This window comes from Delphinus delphis, chromosome 1 (genome assembly GCF_949987515.2).
Source record: "Delphinus delphis chromosome 1, mDelDel1.2, whole genome shotgun sequence".
Lineage (NCBI taxonomy): Eukaryota > Metazoa > Chordata > Mammalia > Artiodactyla > Delphinidae > Delphinus > Delphinus delphis.
Genome location: NC_082683.1, coordinates 145,779,812 through 145,801,464, shown reverse-complemented (window position 1 = coordinate 145,801,464; position 21,653 = coordinate 145,779,812). Strand labels below are relative to the sequence as shown.

Here is a 21,653-nt window from a genome sequence, read left to right as displayed (position 1 = left end):
TTGAACAGGTGAAGCCTCAAGGCAGACATAATAGTTCTCCAATGTTTGAAGCACTGTTGTGTAAAAGAAAAGCTAGATTTCTCCCACGAAGTCCCAGGAGCAAAGAGCCAAGTACAAGGGGTGAAATCCGTATGGAGGGAATTTTAGCTTTTTATATAAGAGGTAACTTCTCACCCTTGAGCTTATCTGCAAGTGGAATGGCCCCATCCTGGGGGCATTCAAACTTCAGGCAAGAGATTCAAGGATCTAACCGGTAGGTGACCTTGACGACACCTGAGGTCCTTCTCAATTCCAGAATTCTGTAATTACCCACGAGATAACTGGAGATCTGGTTAATTATCACAGAAAAAGGATGACTGATTATCCACATGTCTTCACCGTTTCTAAGTGGTTGGCACACAGTAGGGGGTTAATCAATATTTGTGGAAGGGAGGGAGGGAGGGGCGGAGAGAAGCAAAGACCAAAGGCCCAGATCACACATTCCACCGTGTGCTCAGAAACCTGCCTCCCGTCTATGCGTTAAGATCTGAGTTCCAGCCAAGGCCTCCAGTGTCTGCCTGTGAGCTCAGCTCAGTGTAATTAAACACCTGAGTTTCCCAGGAGGGATGGAATCAAAAAGACTGCCAGAGGAGAACCTGTGGCTTCTGCTTCTTCCCTGCCTTTCCGCTTGCTTTGTGGCAAGGCCAGGCCTGACAGGTGGTCCCGTGGCCCGAGAGCTCCCCTTGCTTTGTGCTGTCTCTGCAGAGCTGCAGTCAGCCTGCTGTTCTCCGTTAAGCTGTGCATTTGTGCCTTGCTTTGCAGGGACCCTTTAGAGTTTCTGCTGTTTCTCCAATGGGTGCATTCTGTTTCCTTCATCCCTAACCCGGGGAGCTCGGAGAAGGGGGCCTGGCCCTCAGTTCTGCAGTTATGTTTAGGAAGAGGGACCCCCTCCCCTGTTCTAGCTTTGCCACCCCCATTCCAGCCCAGCCCAGCCCTTCTTCCCATCCCTAAGGAGGAACAAAGGGTCACCCTGCTGCACAGGGTTAGTGCTACAAGCAGGGCACTGCAGCTCTACAGAACTCACTGGCAGTTTTTCACAGATTTGATTTTCTTTCTCAGCCTCCTGCTCTGATTTTGCTCTTCCTACCAAGACCTCTCTCCTTGCCAAGCATTCTTGCGGTGACAGTGGGTTTTTATCACCATGTAGCTATGATTCAGAGCCAGACCTCTAGCTGACAAGAACTAAAATTATTCCCTCTCACACACGCACAGAGGACCACAATGGGGAAAAGTGAAAGTGGAAACATTTTTCAAGTTTGCAAAGTCACTATCAGGTGAGGATTTATGGAGTGAGCCCTGACAGCTCCTCGTTTTGCAGCATCCTCACCAGAAGATTTCTGTCTTGATGTCTAGTTCCACCAACAAACCACTGTCAAGCTCTTCCGTATGCAAAGCATTATGCTGCCCTAATTCCATTACCACCTTTGAACACAACACCTCCTCCTCCTCTAAAACCCCAGCCAATGTCCTTGGCTGAACTGTCAAGCAAATCATGCAGACTAAAGGTGCTAGGAGAACGGCCTCACCATCAACCAACCCGCCATCTACGGCTCCAGGCTGAGCACCAGACGGAAACGTTCTGAAAGGGAAGACCCTTTACTTCCATTTATGCCAGTGAATGTGCATCATCCCCATTTTACAAATGAAGAAACGGGCTGAGGAATGAAGTACCTGGTTCACTTTACTATTAAGTTGTGGAACCAAGGATTCGTACCCATGCTTATCTCTTTTGGTCCCATGGACTGTCTGTCATAATGATTTCAGAAATTAAAATTATGTTCCTGACCTAATGTCTTTTGCACGTGCAGCTTGACAGGTTTTGATGGCAGTGAAGATTAGCTTTCAGAAACCATCCTCCTGATCTAGTCTCCTCTCTGGTAGCATCAATTCAAAAGGGAGCTGTCCAGGAAAAGGGGGCGGTCTTGGAGACAAGCTGACCAATACCGTGGCTGCGGCACCTTTAGTCTGAGTGATAGAATGCAGAAATCACTGGTGGTATCCTCCAAGTAAAAAGATAAAATCTGCAAGCCAGTGATGTTTTTTCTAAAGGACAGACTAAAAGATTGAGATCTGGTGTTCAAATACTTCAGCAGCTTAGCCTTACTGCTACTTGTTGCAATCCCTGTCTCTTGGCATGTGATGGACTGTCGGAGGTGGTGACCAAGCACCAGCTTCCTGCAGGAAGGAATCTAAGAGGCTGACGAGCCAGGAGGCACACGGCGGGCGCTCAGCCCCTCTCAGATCGGCACGCCTCTCTTTCCACTGTCCTACTTGGCAGGAAGTGCTGCTTTCCCTGCAGCCTTCTGCTCCACGGCCATGGTCAGGGGTGGCAGTGCAGACTGGTGGACAGACAATGAGCTTGGGATTAGAAATCTAGGTTTCAATTCTGACTCTACCAGTCATAATAAGGTTGACCCAGGGGAAGATCATTGAGCTCTTCGAGCCTCAGTTCCCTCCCCTGTAATACTGGAATAATAACACCTGTGACACAGCAGTGTCAGGAGACTTCATGAAGAACATGTATAACGTGTCCTACACATAGCATATGCTCACTAACATCATTATTAGTGCTATGCTTGCCTCTCCACCTGTACATCACACAAATCCTACCCATTATTCACTGGCTGAGTAAACTCTCCTTAATGCCACTCTTACCACCACTTTATAGAAATGATCACAGTCTCCCAGAAGTCTGAAAGCACAAACTGGCTCCACTTATGCCACGAACATTCACTGCTTTCCAGCTTCACATGGTCTCTCCTGTTCGCATTAGTATTTCCCAAACTAGATCGCAAGCAAATCGAGGAAGGGATGATGTCTTATTTTAACTCCTTTACCGCATTCATTCAATATTTACTGAGCCCACTCTGGACCAGGTAATGGCCCACACAGCCCCCGACCCCAGGCAGCTGAAGTCTGACTGGGGAGACATCTGCAAAAAAGATGCAATGAGAAAAATCTTGGGAAGGGCCGGGCCCAGAGCTCTTCCCAAATAAATGGGGTCTATACTCCCTGACCCCGCTCCTTGACCCCTGACTGTGAGGGGCCCCTGCACATGTTTCCATAACAACCTGTCCTTTCCTTAGTAGAGACTCATCTCACATCACAGCCATTTCTTATTTACTGATCTGGTCCCCCGCAGCAGACCATAAGCACCATGAGGGCAGGGCTTACATCTCATTCAATGCTCCATCCTCAGTACTCATGATGCCTGGCACACGGCAGACACTCAAGAAATGTTTGCTAACCAAATAAAGAGGTGCTCAGACTCGATTCACTGAGGTTCTGGGGAACTGGCAGGTAAATCTAATGTATGTCTTCTTAGGGACCATACTTATTCATGTATATTTTAGAAAACATTTCCCTGGTGGGCTTTCCTCCCCTCACCAATTTTACTGTTTTTTTTTGTTTTTTTTTTTTTCCCGGTACACGGACCTCTCACTGTTGTGCCCTCTCCTGTTGCGGAGCACAGGCTCCAGATGTGCAGGCTCAGCGGCCATGGCTCACGGGCCCAGCCGCTCCGCGGCATGTGGGATCTTCCCGGACCAGGGCACGAACCCGTGTCCCCTGCATCAGCAGGCGGACTTTCAACCACTGTGCCACCAGGGAAGCCCTCCCCTCACCAATTTTAAAGAAGGAAAGGAACATGATTTTCTCTGTATGATTTTGCCCCAGCTGTCTGTAGCTGTCAGCCTAGCATTTGAGAGCCACAATAAAGGCTGGATAAAAAGCAGCTGAAGAGGTGTGAAACTTGATTAGTCAAGTTCCTTGCTGAATATAGAAGTAAACCACTCTTCATCCACCTTCACCTCTTCTCATCAAGCTCTGAGGACATCCCACAAAGGAGCCAGGTGCCACAGTCTACTGGCATAACTTGTGATCCATGGCTACCAGCACCAACTGCTACCATGGTGATCTGGAAGTGCAGGGAAAGCACTGAGCTGGCAGTGATGACACGGGCTTGAGCCCAGCTTTGCTTCTAACTAGCTGTGCGACCTTTGGCAAGTTACTCCACAATTTCCTTATCCAAAAAAAAAACAGAATACTACCTGTCCCATGGAGTATTGAGAAATTCAAAGGAGACAATAGACATAGAAACAAAAGACTTGACTACAGCAACATCTCCACAGGATAGCTCCCACTTGGATGAAAATTACATTTGAAAAGGGAAAGAGGATTTTGCAAATGACATGGGTATCCAAAAGGTCAGAGACAATACCCCTCATCCAGTTGGCTTCCCACTGTCAGAATTTCCTAACATCTAAGACTATTGTTGTAAACGCTTCTGCCCAGTGCAGTAACCCAGCTACGAACAAGTAATCCAGTGTCTTCCCACAACAGTCAGATATTTTTGTCACCATAATTGTCATTTACAATAACAGACAAGGCTTCCAGGGAAAGCACACCCTCTCTGCAATCCTTCCACAGCCCCCTTCTCTAACTCTTTTCCCTGCCCCCAACAACACACACACTGAAGAGAACACTTTCCCCTACCCAACATTCCAACATAAATCAGCAAGGGAAGCAACAAAGTGCAACTCTGAGGTCAGATAAGATTGGGTTCAAAACCCAGTTCAGCCACCTCTTACACTGTGACCTCAGATAAGTGACTTTGTGTTTCTGAACCTCAGTTTTCTTACCTGCAAAACAGGAATAATAAAGCCCATGTATGAGGTTGTTGAGTAGAGTTCCCAGCATGGCATCGGCATATCTTGGTGCTCAGCGCATGACTGTTTCTAGTCCCTTCTCTCCTCCAGGGAGAGGCACTATCACTCCATGTGGTACCATTTCCTACCCAGTGAAAATCCTGCCAGTCAGGATTGGAAAGTGATGCTTCCCGACCACACAAATGACTTTCTCCTCCTTTAAGAGCTTCCCCGAACTTGCTCTGCGGTCAGGCCAATTTTTTTTTTTTTTTAGTGAAGCTTTGTATCTAGGGAACCTCACATTTTAATGGCCTGTACATTAAACACTGCAAGGCACCTGATATTTTATGCAAGTTCAAATCTGTGTAACGTAGAGCATACCCAAAGGACTAACAAATGACTGAGAAGCATCATACTTTGATGAGTCCTAGAAATGTAGTACAAGAGAGGGAATGGGGGTGTGGGGTGCGGCCAGGGAGAGAACTACCATTGTTTGAACACCCCATGTGTGAAGCACTGTGCTAGGTACATGGCATCATTTCATTCTTTCAGCCTGCAAATATGATCAGGGAGGGGCTGGCATCTCCATTTTCAGCGGAGGAAACGGCCAAGGTTCAAAGCATTAACCAAGAGTAGAGTTCTATGCAACTAGAGATGATCATACTGAGTGAAGTGAGTCAGAAAGAGAAAGACAACTCTCATATGCTATCACTTATGTGCGGAATCTCAAATATGACACAAATGAACCTATCTACAAAACAGAGACAAATTCAGACACAGAGAACAGACTTGTGGTTGCTAAGGGGGGAGAGGGGGAGGGAGAGGAATGGACTGGGAGTTCAGAGTTGGTAGATGCAAACTATCACATATAGAGTGGATAAACAACAAGGTCCTAATGTTTAGCCCAGGGAACTATATTGAATATCCTGTGATAAACCATAACGGAAGAGAAAATAGAAAAAGAATGTATATATGTGTATAACTGAGTCACTTTGCTATACAGCAGAGACTGTTACATTGTAAATCAACTATACTTCAATTAAATTTTTTTTTTTTTTTTTTTTTTTTTTTACAACGTAGAGTTCTAAAGAACTGGCCAGTTCTAAAGCCTGTGCTCTTCCCCACACTCCATCAGTATGTGTCCAGGCACAAAGGAGAAGTGGAAGGGCAGGGAGACCCACAGGTCCTGCCCTCTGGGAGCCTAGAGTTTCACAGGAGCCAGTCAGAAATACACTTGAGGGTTTCCCTGGCGTTGCAGTGGTTGAGAGTCCGCCTGCCGATGCAGGGGACACGGGTTCGTGCCCCGGTCTGGGAAGATCCCACATGCCGTGGAGCGGCTGGGCCCGTGAACCATAGCCGCTGAGCCTGCGCGTCCGGAGCCTGTGCTCCGCAACGGGAGACGCCACAACAGAGAGAGGCCCGCGTACCGCAAAAAAAAAAAAAAAAAAAAAAAGAAATACACTTGAGACAAGAAAGGTAACTATGAAGTCACAAGAATATTTACAGAGCAGTGTGACTCTAACTGCAAGTAAGTAAGCCCAAAGCAGGGTCTTTCAACCCTAAAAGTATGGAGACAATGAAGGGCTGAGAACCAGGAGGGAGTAACCAGAGACGGTCTTCTGGAGGAGAGGCGGCAGGGCTACAGAGGACAGAAAGTAGCCTGAGGTTGTGTTAAAGATGGGGAGACCCACCTGAAATGCAGAATGGCAGACAGAACTTTTTAAAAAATCAGGTTCTAAAGAAAAATAAGCTGATTTGCTGGCTAGGAAAAAAACTCTAAGAATAAATGAGAAATGAATAGTTATTTCTGCCATAGTGTTCTGGACACCGCCCCATTTCCCAAAATAAACATAAACCCAAAATGAAATTAAACAGCATTCCCATGCTCCTGAGAAGGGAGCAGCAATCTTTTTTTTTTCTGAGAACAGGAAGGAAAAAAATTAACGGAGCTGAGCAAGAAATAATCGCTATTAACAATAAAATCACGACACCTGAATGTAGCTTTTCAACTTTCCAAAGAGCTATCCTACGTCATTATCTCATTTAGTTCTCACTTCAACTAGGTGAGATGGTCAGGAGAGCTTCTTACCCCTAATCCACAGGAAATGAAAGGGTACAACCTAAAGCAGAGAGCAGATCTAGGACTTGAACCCAAATCTCTCAACTAACAATTCAGGGATGAAGCTCCAACAGGGCCTGCCTGTCATGGAGAGCTAATGTTTGCTGGTATCAACTGAGAGGAGATGAGGAAAGGGAGAAAAGCTGAGGTAGACACACACTGCTGGTCATCCCTCACTAACTGTTCTCCTTGTCTATATTACTGTATTCCTACCTGGATACATGACCACCCAGAAGACTACATTTCCCAGCCTCCTTTGCAGCTAGGTGTGTGGCCAGGTTACCAAGCGCCAGCCAATGTGATATGAACAAAGGCAATATGCACAACTTCCTAGTCTTGTTCTCAAAAGGAAAGAGTTCAGCCAGCCTTCCCCTTCCCCTTCTTTCTGTTTTCTGGAAAAAGAATATATGGCCAAAGCTGGAACGGCCATATGGGATCCCAATATGGAAGTCATGTATTTAAGACGCAGAGAAACCTGGTCTCTGAGGACTGCAGAGCAGCCAGACCAGCCCCAAGCTTTTAGGAAACATAAACCCTGTTGATGCTACTAGTACTGTGTCTCTGTCCAGTAACAGAACCTGTACCCTAACTAATAAAGATGTTTTGCCAGTGTCACTGAATACCACTTCTAAAACTCCAGAACCTTCTCAATTGTTTGGATTCAACAAGACCATACATATTTATTAAGAGTCTGTTATGTGTTTGAAGTCTCCTAGGAGTATCTTTACAGCCTCCAGGGAGATGTGCCCAGTCATTTTGGAAAAAACAGTATATTGGCACAGAATGCAAAAAGGCATATTCAGCAAAGGTGAATGAAAAGAAATAAGAATGGTTAAACAAAATCCTGAAGGAGGCAGGGAAAAGCTTGCAAATAATAATCTAAGCTGAAAGGGGGCCACAAAGCATACTGCATGGGGGTCAGGTGGTAGGGTCAAAGGTGCGGAGTGCAGGTTACTAGTGTCCCTTCCCTCCAAGAAAGGAGGTGATATAAGGAAACCCTAGGGCTGAGCCCAGTTACTCTCTTAGAGCTCCCAGCCCCCCACCCGGGGGAGGGAGTAGGGGAACTTGACTGAAGCACAAATCAGGATGAGATCCGGCCCAGCAGAAGAATTAGGAGGGGCTGCTGTGGACTAAATAGATACTCACAAGGGTCCCTTCAGCACTGACATTCTGCTCTGGATTTAAGGAGCTCAGATGGGGGAGGAAAAAAAAAATTCAAAGAGACAGGTGTTGTGCAGTGCTGGGGGGTGGAGAGTGTCTGCCATTATCAGAGAGAAAGGAAACAAATGTGGCTTAATTATAATGACAGGATGACAGCAATGACATTATGAGGAGAGAACAGGAAAAGCACAAAGACCATATTAAGAAAATGGGAACTGTCACTTCACCATCAAATTCTCCCTGGAGAGTATCCCCCAGACAGGGTCATGTCCTTAACCTGAGAAGGATACCCCCAGATAAAGGGACTCTCCCCCACCCCCAGCAATCCCTCTTGGAGGAGGTCCCTCAAAGGCCCCGGCAAGGCTCAGGCCACAGGGGAGGCTCCACCTCCAGGCCTTAGTCACTGGCTGGTGGGCAGTAGGGCCCCGACCACCACTAGACCACTGACTCCTGGCAGTGACACCCACAGGTCCAGTCTCCGACCCTCAGAGTCCATCAAGGGAGGCACTCAGTATGTGCCTGCTGAGTGGGGGCATCCTCTCCCAGGTGACACACTGAGGGCCAGAGTGGCCCTCTGTTTCTCTCAGCATCACCAACACACAGGCGGACCAGATGTGCAAAAGAGGGAATCTACCCATCACACCTCAGGGTGAGCCCTTGCTGGAGATCACCAAAGACCCACGCGAGGACGGCAGGAGGGTCAGGGCAGGGCTGACTTGCCCCCGACCCAGGTCAAGACCCCAGAGTGGAAGTCAGACATACAACCAGGCATTTGGAGACACCATAGATCATCTACACCCAGAGATGATCACAAATGCTCATTTTAGCCAAGTCTTCACCTCTTCCTACTGCAGTTTTCTTTTTTTTAAATCAGAAATGAGAAAGGTGGGCAAGCTTGAAAATATTTAGTTTTCCAGTTTCCTGGCATCCTCTGGGGAATTAGCCAAGTTATAATAAGATATTCAGTAACAGAGCACAGAGAGGAGAAGCAACAGAGGCTTCTGGATAATCTATAATATGGTTACTACAGGGCAACAGAATAGTCAAGAAATACTATTACTAATGCATGTAAAATTCGATGCAAAGAGGAGAAAATCACAATGTTACCAGTACTTCAAAGTCCATTGGCTTTGTGTCTCTCTACTCTCCTTGAGGAATGCTGGCCTGACTGCCGGAGGGACGGGGAGGGAGAGGCACCGACCCCTTGGGATAAATGCAGGCTGCGGTCAGTGCTCTCTGTTGTCCGAGATCCTACTTCTGGGGTTATCCAATCCCGGGAACCACGCAGTAAGGATGCAAGCGTGCACATGTGCATACAGGCAAAGTAAGATAAAAGAGAACCCCATAAGTCTAATAAGACATCAGCAGCTGTCCTGAACAAAGGTTCGGAATGTGAGTTTACAAGGATGATTACCACCACATTACACAGAATGAAATAACTCTGTTGTTAGCACCAGAATTTGTCCGATGTCACGCGCAAAGGGGAAGAGCTGTAACTGTAAGTGACAGGTGGCTGAAAAAATGGTTGGCTTCTGAAGCACCTGGTCCCCTGAGTCTGTACCGTAATCTTGTTCTTAAAACAACAATAGGCAAGAGTACAAACACTTTCCACTGCAGAAACTGCCAGTTTGTTCAAATTCATGGAGAGAATTTTCAAAGTGTGAGTATGCCAGTGAGGGCAGGCTGCTGGAGTCTGTGTTCTCAGCCCACACCACCACAGGTGGGCACCGTGGGGAGAGCAGGGCTTGTGATTCAGGGAGTTCTGAACACAAATCCTGTCTGCCCTGCTTACCAGCCCTGTATTCTGGGGAAAGCAGTTAACTTCTCTGAGCTTCCATTTCCTTGTAAGATGGACTTAATAATCTCTAAAGGCATAGAGTTGTTGCGAACAGTAGTTGTACGTAGAGTACTTATCACAGCACCTGGCAAATAGTAAGTGATCAGGAAATGGGGTGACTATTAAGCTGACTTGCCTACCTAAATATCATACTTCGCTGCATAATGCAGAGGTGACTGCCTGCGTATTACACTTTTTTAAAAAAAGAAATGGAAACATCACAAAGCTCTGAGAAGGTGGGGAGAGAAAAGAGGTGATGATTATTGTTTAGGTTTTCCTTAGAGACTACAGCCAGGAAATTATGCTCTCCAGAGGAGAATGGTTTTGGAAAAACAGCTTATCCTCATATGCCACCAGAGCTGTTTTCTTTCTTTTCTTTTCTTCCAGGTAAAAAGCTGCAAGGAAGTCTCCTCATATTTGAAAGCCTTTGGGGAGCTCATGAAATGGAGCCCATTTCCTAACTGACCACCCATAGGAAATTTTCTATAGTGCATATAATGCAGTATTTCGACTGACAGGGCGTCTCATCTTGCCCTCTAAGAGACAGAAATTGTGCACGGTGCATCTGGTTGTTTACTGCTGCCCCAAGGCTCACAAAATGCTGCAAGCACAGCCTAGAAAACTGGAGATGTTAAGGCTGAAATAGTTCTAGAAAAGCAAAGGTCTTAAATCCTTTTACATGACATGAGAAAGCGCCTCAAGTTCTAATTAAGCTAAAGTAATTAGCCACCCACAGATACTTAACGCTGCTTCCCATGGTCAGGCAATCATCTCTATTAAAACCCATTTTAAAGAAAGGAGCAGACCCCAAAGCTCCACTGGCACACACTTCCCACAAATCAATTATGCCTTAGACACACTGCGTAAACACTCAGAGGCAAGCTCCGGGCCTGGAAGAGGGGGCTTTTAGGAAAAGATGGCCTCAGACCTGACGAGGTAATTGCAAAACAGGAGGCGCCAAGCAGCAAATGGGACACTTGGTGGTAACAAAATCCACTTGCAGAGGGGGACACTGGGTCGCAGATGGGTTGGACAAAGCAAAACCAACTGAAGCCTCAGTTTCCCTGGCCTTAGAATTCCCTGGTTGGTGTAACAAGGCATCAACACCACCCTGAAGGAGCACATCAAGCAGAAGGGTTTCTGCCTGCGTGTGACCAGACTACCGTCCAAACTGATGCTGCACAGGACTGTCCTCTCCCACGCCACAATGTGGCATGGAAGCACCAAGAGGGTGCATCTGGCAGGTTCACAGTGAGTCAATCCACTCAAGTTGATGTGCTTTCCCCAGTCCAGTTAGGTCTAGTCAGTACTCCCTAAGTCTCCTTTTAGTGAGGGGAGTTCATTGTTGTTTCCAGCCCAAGGCTGTTTCCAGACTTGGCAACAGCAACAGCGACACAATGGTCAATGGTTAAGTGTTTGAAAATTAAGTACAGCCATCCCTCTGTCCACAGGGAATTGGTTCCAGGACGAATAGGTTTGCAGATACCAAAACCCACGGATATTTAAGTCCCTTATATAAAATGGCATAGTATTTGCATATAACCTATACACATCGTCCCATATACTTTAAATGATCTCTAGATTACTTTTAATACCTAATGCAATGTAAATGCTATGTAAATAGTTGTAAATACAATGTAAATGCTATGCAAACAGTTGCCGGCATGCCAAAAATTCAAGTTTTTGGAACTTTCTGGAATTTTCTTTTTAATATTTTCAATCCCTGGTTGGTTACATCGAGGATGCAGAATCCATGCATACAGAGGACCAACTGTACCTTCCTCAAGAACTAGGGTTGTTTGTTTTTCAGTCAAGTTAATCCAAAAACCCATTACTTCTCAACTGAACAGAGACTTTTTTCTTTCCTGTAGATTTTTTTTTTCTTTTGGATTTAGAAAATTTCTCAATCATCAAGCAGACATCAAAAATGCTGATCTAGATAAGCACTGTCCAACAGAAATAAGATTTAAAATTTTCCTAGGAGCCACATTAAAAAAAGCAAAAAGATATATGAAACTATTGTGTTAGAATATTTTATTTAACCCACTCTAACAAAAATATTACTGTATAATCAATACAAAAGATTATTAGTGAGATATTTCAGATTTTGTTTTCATACTTTCTTCTTCTAGTACCATATTGGACGGTGCAGATCTAGAGCTATCTTTAAATCGACATGGAAAGGCTTCCACAATTCACTGCTCTATGAACAAGGAGTTTACCAAGATGTATAGCATGATCTCATTTTAACTATAAAAATCTGTTTCTGTGTGTTCAGATATGGATAGACAATAATCTGTAACACCAAAAGGTAACAGCAGTTATCTCTAAGAAGTAGAATTATGTATGACTGGTCATTATTTTCTACTTTGTGCTCTTTTGTATTTTCTAAATTTCTTTGCAGTAAACATGTACTGCTTAAATTATCAGGAAAACTATAAAGCCAGCCTTTTAAAAAAAAATCTCTCCCTTATTTTAAGCTATACCACCCTGATCCTGCTGGCACTGGAGCCATTACCCTATTTCCAGCTAACAGAAAGGATGGACAAACGTAACATCCCCTGCCCCTTGCGCCAGCCACTGGCATACTTACAACCAATCATCATGATGGCCACTGCAAAGATCTTCTCGATGTCTGTGGATGGGGCGATGTTCCCAAAGCCCACACTGGTGAGGCTGGTCATGGTGAAATACAACGAGGAGATGTACACGGAATTCTTGCTGGGACCCCCTTCCCATTTCCCTGAGCCGGACCCGTTAAACTGGTAAGGGGTGCCAATGTCCATTGCCAGCTGGTAGAGCCAGCTGTTGTTGCGGATGGTCTTCGTGTCCTCGTCAAAGATCTCATAGTCCCCGATGCTGTACCAAATGCAGGCCATCCAGTGAGCAGCCAGCCCGAACACACACACCAGCAGGACCAGCACGGCTGCTCCATATTCAATGTAGTGGTCCAGCTTCCGGGCCACTCGCCCCAGACGGAGCAGCCGGACAACCTTCAGAGAGCTGAACAGGCTGCTGATGCCCTGGAAGAAGAGGAGCACAGGGTCAGGGCCAAGAAACAATGATACTAACAACTCCTTCCCTCCACTCACCAGGACTGATCTTTCAGCATAGGTATTCCCTGAGATGCAATATAAGGCAACCTTTAAAACGTTGTTTCAAAGTAACCCATAATACGGAGAAATGCTCATATATATTTGTATACTTATGCAAAATATAATTAGAAGTTTTTCCAAGGTATATGGAAGGGAGATTTCCATTAGCTTTTTTCATTTTTTACTTCCTTTAAAAAGCAAATAAAAAAATAAGACAAAATTGGAATTTTATTCTAATTATACTGTGTGTAAGTATACAAATACATACGAGCATTTTTCCATATCATTACTCATTTAAAAATAATATTAAGCCCTCCAGAAAGCAGGCATAGAGGGAACTTTCCTCAACATAATAAAGGCCATATATGACAAACCCACAGCCACATCGTCCTCAATGGTGAAAAACTGAAACCATTTCCACTAAGGCCAGGAACAAGACAAGGTTGCCCACTCTCACCACTCTTATTCAAGATAGTTTTGGAAGTTTTAGCCACAGCAATCAGAGAAGAAAAAGAAATAAAAGGAATCCAAACTAGAAAAGAAGAAGTAAAGCTGTCACTGTTTGCAGATGACATGATACTATACATAGAGAATCCTAAAGATGCTACCAGAACACTTCTACAGCTAATCAATGAACTTGGTAAAGTAGCAGGATGCAAAATTAATGCACAGAAATCTCTAGGATTATTATACACTAATGATGAAAAATCGAAAGTGAAATTAAGGAAACACTCCCATTTACCATTGCAACAAAAAGAATAAAATATCTAGGAATAAACCTACCTAAGGAGACAAAAGACCTGTATACAGAAAATAAAAGACACTGATGAAAGAAATTAAAGACAATACAAATAAATGGAGAGATATACCATGTTCTTAGATTGGAAGAATCAACATTGTGAAAATGACTCTATTACCCAAAGCAATCCACAGATTCAATGCAATCCCTATCAAACTACCACTGGCATTTTTCACAGAACTAGAACAAAAAAATTTCACAATTTGTATGGAAACACAAAACACGCCGAACAGCCAAAGCAACCTTGAGAAAGAAAACTGGAGCTGAAGGAATCAGGCTCCCTGACTTCAGACTATACTACAAAGCTACAGTAATCAAGACAGTATGGTACTGGCACATAACCAGAAATATAGATCAATGAAACAGGATAGAAGGTCCAGAGATACACCCACGCACCTATTGCCAACTTATCTTTGATAAAGGAGGCAAGAATATACAGTGGAAAAAAGACAGCCTCTTCAATAAGTGGTGCTGGGAAAAGTGGACAGCTACATGTAAAAGAATGAAATTAGAATACTCCCCAACACCATACATAAAAATAAACTCAAAATGGATTAAAGACCTAAATGTAAGGCCAGAAACCATCAAACTCTTAGAGGAAAACAAAGACAGAACACTCTATGACATAAATCACAGTAAGATCCTTTCTGACCCACCTCCTAGAGAAATGGAAATAAAAACAAAAATAAACAAATGGGACCTAATGAAACTTAAAAGCTTTTGCATAGCAAAGGAAACTATAAACAAGACGAAAAGACAACCCTCAGAATGGGAGAAAATATTTGCAAATGAAGCAACTGACAAAGGATTAATCTCCAAAATTTACAAGCAGCTCATGCAGCTCAATATTAAAAAAACAAACAACCCAATCCAAAAATGGGCAGAAGACCTAAATAGATATTTCTCCTAAGAAGTTATACAGATTGCCAACAGACACATGAAAGAATGCTCAACATCATTAATCATTAGAGAAATGCAAATCAAAACTACAATGAGATATCATCTCACACCAGTCAGAATGGCCATCATCAAAAAATCTACAAACAATAAACGCTGGAGAGGTTTTGGAGAAAAGGGAACCCTCTTGCACTGTTGGTGGAAATGTAAATTGATACAGCCACTATGGAGAACAGTATGGACGTTCCTTAAAAAATTAAAAATAGAACTATCATACAACCCAGCAATCCCACTACTGGGCATATACCCTGAGAAAACCATAATTCAAAAAGACTCATGTACCAAAATGTTCACTGCAGCTCTATTTACAATAGCCAGGACATGGAAGCAACCTAAGTGTCCATCAACAGATGAATGGATAAAGAAGATGTGGCACATATATACAATGGAATATTACTCAGCCATAAAAAGGAATGAAACTGAGGTATTTGTAGTGATGTGGATGGACCCAGAGACTGTCATACAGAGTGAAGTAAGTCAGAAAGAGTAAAACAAATACCGTATGCTAACACATATATATGGAATCTAAAAAAAAAAGAAGAAAAAATGGTCATGAAGAACCTAGGGGCAAGACGGGAATAAAGATGCAGACCTACTAGAGAATGGACTTGAGGATACGGGGAGGGGGAAGGGTAAGCTGGGACAAAGTGAGAGAGTGGCATGGATATATATACACTACCAAATGTAAAATAGATACCTAGTGGGAAGCAGCCACATAGCACAGGGAGATCAGCTCGGTGCTTTGTGACCACCTAGAGGGGTGGGATACGGCGGGTGGGAGGGAGGGAGACGCAAGATGGAGGAGATATGGGGATATATGTATATGTATAGCTGATTCAGTTTGTTATAAAGCAGAAACTAACACACCATTGTAAAGCAATTATACTCCAATAAAGATGTTAAAAATAAATAAATAAATAAATAAAATAATATTAAGGGTTGTGTAACATTTCATATTAAAGAAATATTTTAAGAGTTGCATATTTATTTCATATTGTATATTTCACTCTAATTATATTGTGCATACATATACAAATATTTATGTGTTGAAAAACAGGAAAAACATAAAACTTTACCAGTGGTTACTGATGCACTGTCAAGTTATGGAATTACAGGCAATTTTTGTTATATTTGTATATAGTTTTGTTACGCTTATATATATTTACTTTACAATTACAAAAAAATAGTTTTTAAGATAAAAATAAAGAAACAGCTGAGAAGAATAAAGAACTGAGATTCTGTTTTCTCAGGAAAGTTACAAATTCTTGGAAGGCTACATCACTTCCCTCAGGTCAGGTATACAATCAGACACAATGTACTTAATCACAGTCAATCAAAGAATCTCAGAGCCAGAAGCAGCCTGATTTCACCTGGTCAAGCCTCCTCCTTCCAGTCCCACCGGGACAGGCCTATTCTCCAAATAGTAGTTCTCTAGGGAATAGCACCGTGGTAGGGGCAGGAATACCAGTGTAGAAATCTGTAAAATGGCGTCTGACGCCCAGGTAAGCCACTAACTTCCTATGTGAATGTGGACAATGCAGCTACCTCTTAGTTCTCTTGTCTAGACAATGTGGGAGGTGGACTGGAAGAGCTCTACATCTTCTCCAAATGCTCACGTACTTTTATCTCCAAAGGGAACTGAAACATATTACAGAAGCTGTAACATTCAAAACCTCAAAACTCCTATTCCAAAGTGATTCCAAGGTGTAGGGAAAGGAGATTTCCATTAAACTCTTCCTACTTCTATTAAAAAGCAAACAAACAAGCAAATGGCATAAAGACATTTCTTTGAACTAAGACTTCGGTCTCCCTTACGTAGCAAAAATCCAGCAGCAGAATGATGCCCTTCACCAGGTAGAATGAATGACGTTTCACTATCCTAAGGACTGGACAGTTTCCAGGTCACTGCTATTCTCTTTTGTCCTCCATACCCTTAATGACAACACCCAAGGGTTAGCATACGTCACAGACAGAAGGAAAACGTGTAAATGCTTTCTAGTGAGTCTGTGTCAGAGGCTCACCAAGGCTGCTTTCTTCTCCTGGGCACATAGCTAACCACATTTCCCAGCCTCTTTCCATCTGGGTGGGTCTCTGGAACTAGGTCTGGCCAGTGGAATGTGAGGTGAAATGAGTGTCACTTCCAAGCCAAGACAGCTAAAAGTTAAGTGTGCTTTCTCTACAAGCTTTTTCTTTTCCCTGGCATGTGTTCCTTGAGGCCAAGTACTGAAGATGGTGGATGTACAGCATGGAAGGGCCCGGGGTACCTGGAAGACTATGTGGAACACCCCCTCCCCCACCAAATCATCTTGAAACCTATTGTGATGTCAATAAAAAAAGGAACCTCTGAAGTAAGCCACTGAAACTTTGGGGGATATTTGTTACAGCAGCTATCATTAGCTGTCTCTGACAAATGAACACACAAACCATATGGAGCATAGCCTTGGCAATAAAAACCACAGATCAGGTTACCACAAACTATTTCACTGAGGTAGGGGTGAAGGAGGTAGGATTTATTGCCCTTTAAAAAAAGAACAAACAAACGGGGACTTCCCTAGTGGCACAGTGATTAAGAATCCGCCTGCAGGCTTCCCTGGTGGTGCAGTGGTTGAGAGTCCACCTGCTGATGCAGGGGACACGGGTTCGTGCCCCAGTCTGGGAAGATCCCACATGCCGCAGAGTGGCTGGGCCCGTGAGCCATGGCCGCTGAGCCTGCGCGTCCGGAGCCTGTGCTCCGCAACGGGAGAGGCCACAACAGTGAGAGGCCCGCGTACTGCTAAGAAAAAAAAAAGAAGAATCCGCCTGCCAATGCAGGGGACATGGGTTTGATCCCTGGTCCAGAAAGATCCCACATGCCGCAAAGCAACTAAGCCCATGCACCACAACTACGGAGCCTGAGCTCTAGAGCATGTGAGCCCCAACTGCTGGGCCCATGTGCCACAACTACTGAAGCCCGCACACCTAGATTCCCATGCTCTGCAACGAGAAGCCCGCGCACCACAACGCAGAGTAGCCCGCCACTCGCCACAACTAGAGAAAGCCCGCACGCAGCAACAAAGACCTAACTCAGCCAAAAATAATATAAAAATTTTTAAAAAACCAAATAACAGTTTTGTAGCCATAAAACTCACAAGAGAAATAATCATTTCTGGCCCAACATACACCTGCAAACAGATAATAATGGGTTTTTCTAGGCCAAGGGACTACATCCCCAGGGTCGGTTCATCCAAACTGCTAACTATGACGAAGTTTACCGTTGGCATGTCCAGTATTCATCCCCTGGCTCCCCTTTACCCTCCATGTGCTTTTCTCAAAAATCTGCCATGAGAAAATCCTCATATTAAGGTGTAAAAGACGGATGAGGGTAAATGGATATCCTCTCTCCACAGAGTATTTGCATTTTATCAGAGGGAAACCAGCTTCCAATAGTGGAATTAAAAACACCCACAGCCTGGAAGGAGATATTCTGGGAGGCAAAGGAGCCTTTTGGATGACTCAGAAATCAAACACATATAAGCAGCCACTTATTCGCCACCTCCTCATAAGGAGTTTCCTGCAATCATCTTTCAAAGCAGTTCTACTCTGAAGGAGAACTTATTACCCAGGGCGAAATGACTGCCTCGTCATTTTTTCCTCACTCATATTCAACCCAAAGCAACATTTATGGAGAACCGACTATGTACTCCGTGTGCTAATGCTACAGGGAAGAGATTAAAATGGTGCTGTCTTTGTCTTCTTGCTCACTATTGCATCTTCAGTGCCTGGCATGTGGAGGATGCTTGATAGAAAGAAAGGAGAGAGGAAGCAAAAGCCTAATAACTAATGAGAGATAATAACTAATTAGTTATTAGCAAAAGCCTAATAACTAATATGATTAGTGAAGAGATACTTCTACCTAATAGTCACAGAACTTGAGAGCTGAGAGGGAGCATAGAAATCATCTAGTCCAGCTCCTCTGAGCCCAGCAAAGTCTTCTAGAGCTCCCTTAAGGAATGGTCATTCAGCCTCTCCTTGAACTCTCCCGTACCTCTTGAAGATCCCATTCTGTGGCAGGCATTCACACAGATGAACAACTGGGTCCCATCACCTTTCACATCTCCCTCACACTCCATCCGCACTTCATCCTTCTTCCCTTCTCCATCCCTTCCCAGTGGCCACCACATCACATGCAACTACTACCCAAAGGCTGTGCTATCCTCTGGCCATATACTCCAGACAACACAAGCATCCCAGACAGTGGATGCATACTGGCATCTCTGTGCCTGCTCCCTCAGCCCAGAATGCCCAGGTCCCCAATTTCTGCCAGCTGGTACACTAGTTATCCTTCAGTTCAGGTCTGCCACTACCTCCACCCTACAGACTTCCCGGAGTCACAACCGATCCCTCACTCCTCCATGTGTCCACGGTATTCTGTATCCATCACTTTGCATTAAAGTTTCCTATACCCAGTTCCCCAACTACATCAGAACTACATCTTCCTGAAGGTAGAAGCCATTTGTTATTCATTTTAGAAGCTTCTTATATTGGGCTGAATAGTGTTCCTCCCCAAATTCAAGTCTTTCCCAGAACCCCAGAACGTAACCTTATGTGGAAATAGGGCCACAAGTGCAGGTATAGTTAGTTAAGATGAGGTCATATTGGAATATGGTGGACCCAGAATCCAGTATGACAGGTGTCCTTATAAGACAAACACAGAAAGACACGTGTGACTATGAATGCAGAGGTTGGAGTGATATGTCTTCAAGCCAAGGAATGCCAAGGATTACCAGCAACACCAGAAGCTAAGAGAAAGGCATGGAACAGATTCTCTTCTAGAGCCTTCAAAGAGAGGATGGCCTAGCTGACACCTTGATTTTAGATGTCTAGCCTCCAGAACTGTGAGAAAATAAATTTCTGCTGTGTTAAGCCACGGAGTTCGTGGTAATTTGTCACAGCAGCCCTAGGAAACTAATATATCTATACAAGGTTTAAAACCAGCACCTTCTCAGAGAGGGTCTCAAATGTTTTCTAAACTAAATTGAAGAGTTTGGCTTATGAGAGAATTCTCATTTTAACGAGCTTCTGGAACAATATAAAATAAGCACTTCCTCACTGTGTTATCTGTAATACACAGATGCTCTATTACACGGTTTTGCATCAGTTCCCTCTTATTGCACTAACAGTTGGAATTCTAGCTGTTTAAAAGCATTTCAAGCTATTAATTTGCTTTTTTTGCCTTATTTGCCTGAAGTTCAGTGGATTAGATAAATAGAATATTCCAAACTTTTTTAAAATTTTAGTACGCTAAAAATATGACAGCACCATATGGTAGAGAATCACATTTCCCCAGGGACTTCTTGTATCAGAAGTCCTGCCTCACATTTAGATAGTTCCAGAGAGTTCTTTATCAAACCCTTAAAGTTATGAAGAACCAAGGATTTCAAGTGGAGTCCACGTGGCTGTAGGACAGTGAGAACCTGGGCTGGTGAGCCTCACCATTGAAGGCCAACAAGTACGACTGGAAGGAAGCCTTCTGAAATCTCAATTACCTCAGTTGTAGTGATCTTGATGTTATTCAGATTGAAATGGACATTTGGTAATTATCAGATTCATTTGTGTGTGAACTATCAAGTTTTGCCTACTTACCCAGACCAAATTATTTCGTTAACTTGGGCTATACCTTGCCTCAACTAGCCATATTCATCAATCTTCTGCTCTTTTTTTTTTTTTTCCTGTCGTACACATGAAAATAACACTGTCACAGACTGATGACAAAGTGTTATTGAAAAGAACAACTCAGTCTTTCGGGTTCCTGAAAAGTTTCCCCAGGCTTCCAAGTCTGTGTGGTGACATATAGCATCCATAGGAAATTCTGCACGTACACTCTATTTTTTTTGATGGCTTTCAACCTCACATTACTCAAAATTACTCTTCTCCCACATCCTCCTCCAGCTAAAGGTCTCCTTCATATGCTTCCTCAGAGTCCTCTAGAACCTATCCTCATGCATAGAGAAATTCCCAGCCTCAGGATTTTCATGGATCGTTCCCACCACCTTCCTGCTTTTGTTGAAACTGGCTCTCCCAAGCACCTTGCTTTTCCCCATCCTGGAGTTAGGAGTAGGGAGTTTTAAACTCCACACTTGCATCTTCCCGATAAGAGTTGTTTGACACTCAAAAGAAAAAGAAAAAGAAACTCGCCTTCTCGCCTTCTTTAAGATTCATGCCATCCAGCAATACCACCTCCTCATTATTGTCGTCTGATTATTGATAGTTAACATCTATTGAATGCTTACAAATATGCCAGAACTTGGGCTTCATCTTTTATTAATTATCCTATTTATCAACTTCTCTGTCCCTCCCTTTCATCACCTGGCTGCCAGCCCATCTCCTGCTATCAGCATGGGAAACTTTAATGTTCATGGGGAAAAATCATTCAACACTCCAGTCTCTCTACTCCCAGTGACCTTCAACCCCCCCCACTCTCCGGACCTGGTCATCACTGGGAACCGCTCCATCTCTGAAATCTTACACACCAGCATTCAACACAATGACTACACACTTCCATTCCTCCCACTTTCTCCTTTATCACATCCAACTTGCTCTTGGGCTTCTCTTTCATATCTCTACCACCATCTTTTTTTCCCCAACCATCAGCTGTCTCCAGATTTCACCTCCTTTCGCATCATACTCGACCCTGTTACATCACTTCAAGTACCCTCCTCCAACCCTCACAATCTCTCTCCTTGCCCTCCCGCCCCATTTGCCCTGCCAAACCCAGCAGCGCAGGGACTGGGCTATCATTTCCATTCTCAGCTAAGTCCCCAGATGTTTCTCACCCATCCTTCTCCTCTTCCATCGAGCAACCCCCTCTCCCATTCCCATCAACAGCTATTCCAAATCTTCACTACTCTCCTCAAGATCCCACCTGACCTGTGCCTTCTTATTCTCAGCCAACATTATCTCCCCATTCAGAGAGAGAGCAGAGGCCACGAGTATCAATTCTCATCTACATTCCACCTTCACA

At 44.1% G+C, this 21,653-nt stretch overlaps 1 protein-coding gene across 2 annotated transcripts in view; it reads right to left on the bottom strand.

The window, feature by feature from the left end:
• KCNH1 (potassium voltage-gated channel subfamily H member 1) overlaps positions 1 to 21,653 on the bottom strand; it is a 414,476-nt gene that overhangs the window by 220,468 nt on the left and 172,355 nt on the right. For both annotated transcript variants that reach the window (XM_060010022.1, XM_060010026.1), the window contains exon 7: positions 12,396 to 12,825. In XM_060010022.1, coding sequence (XP_059866005.1) covers positions 12,396 to 12,825 — 430 coding nt within the window. The remainder of the gene's footprint in view (positions 1 to 12,395; positions 12,826 to 21,653) is intronic.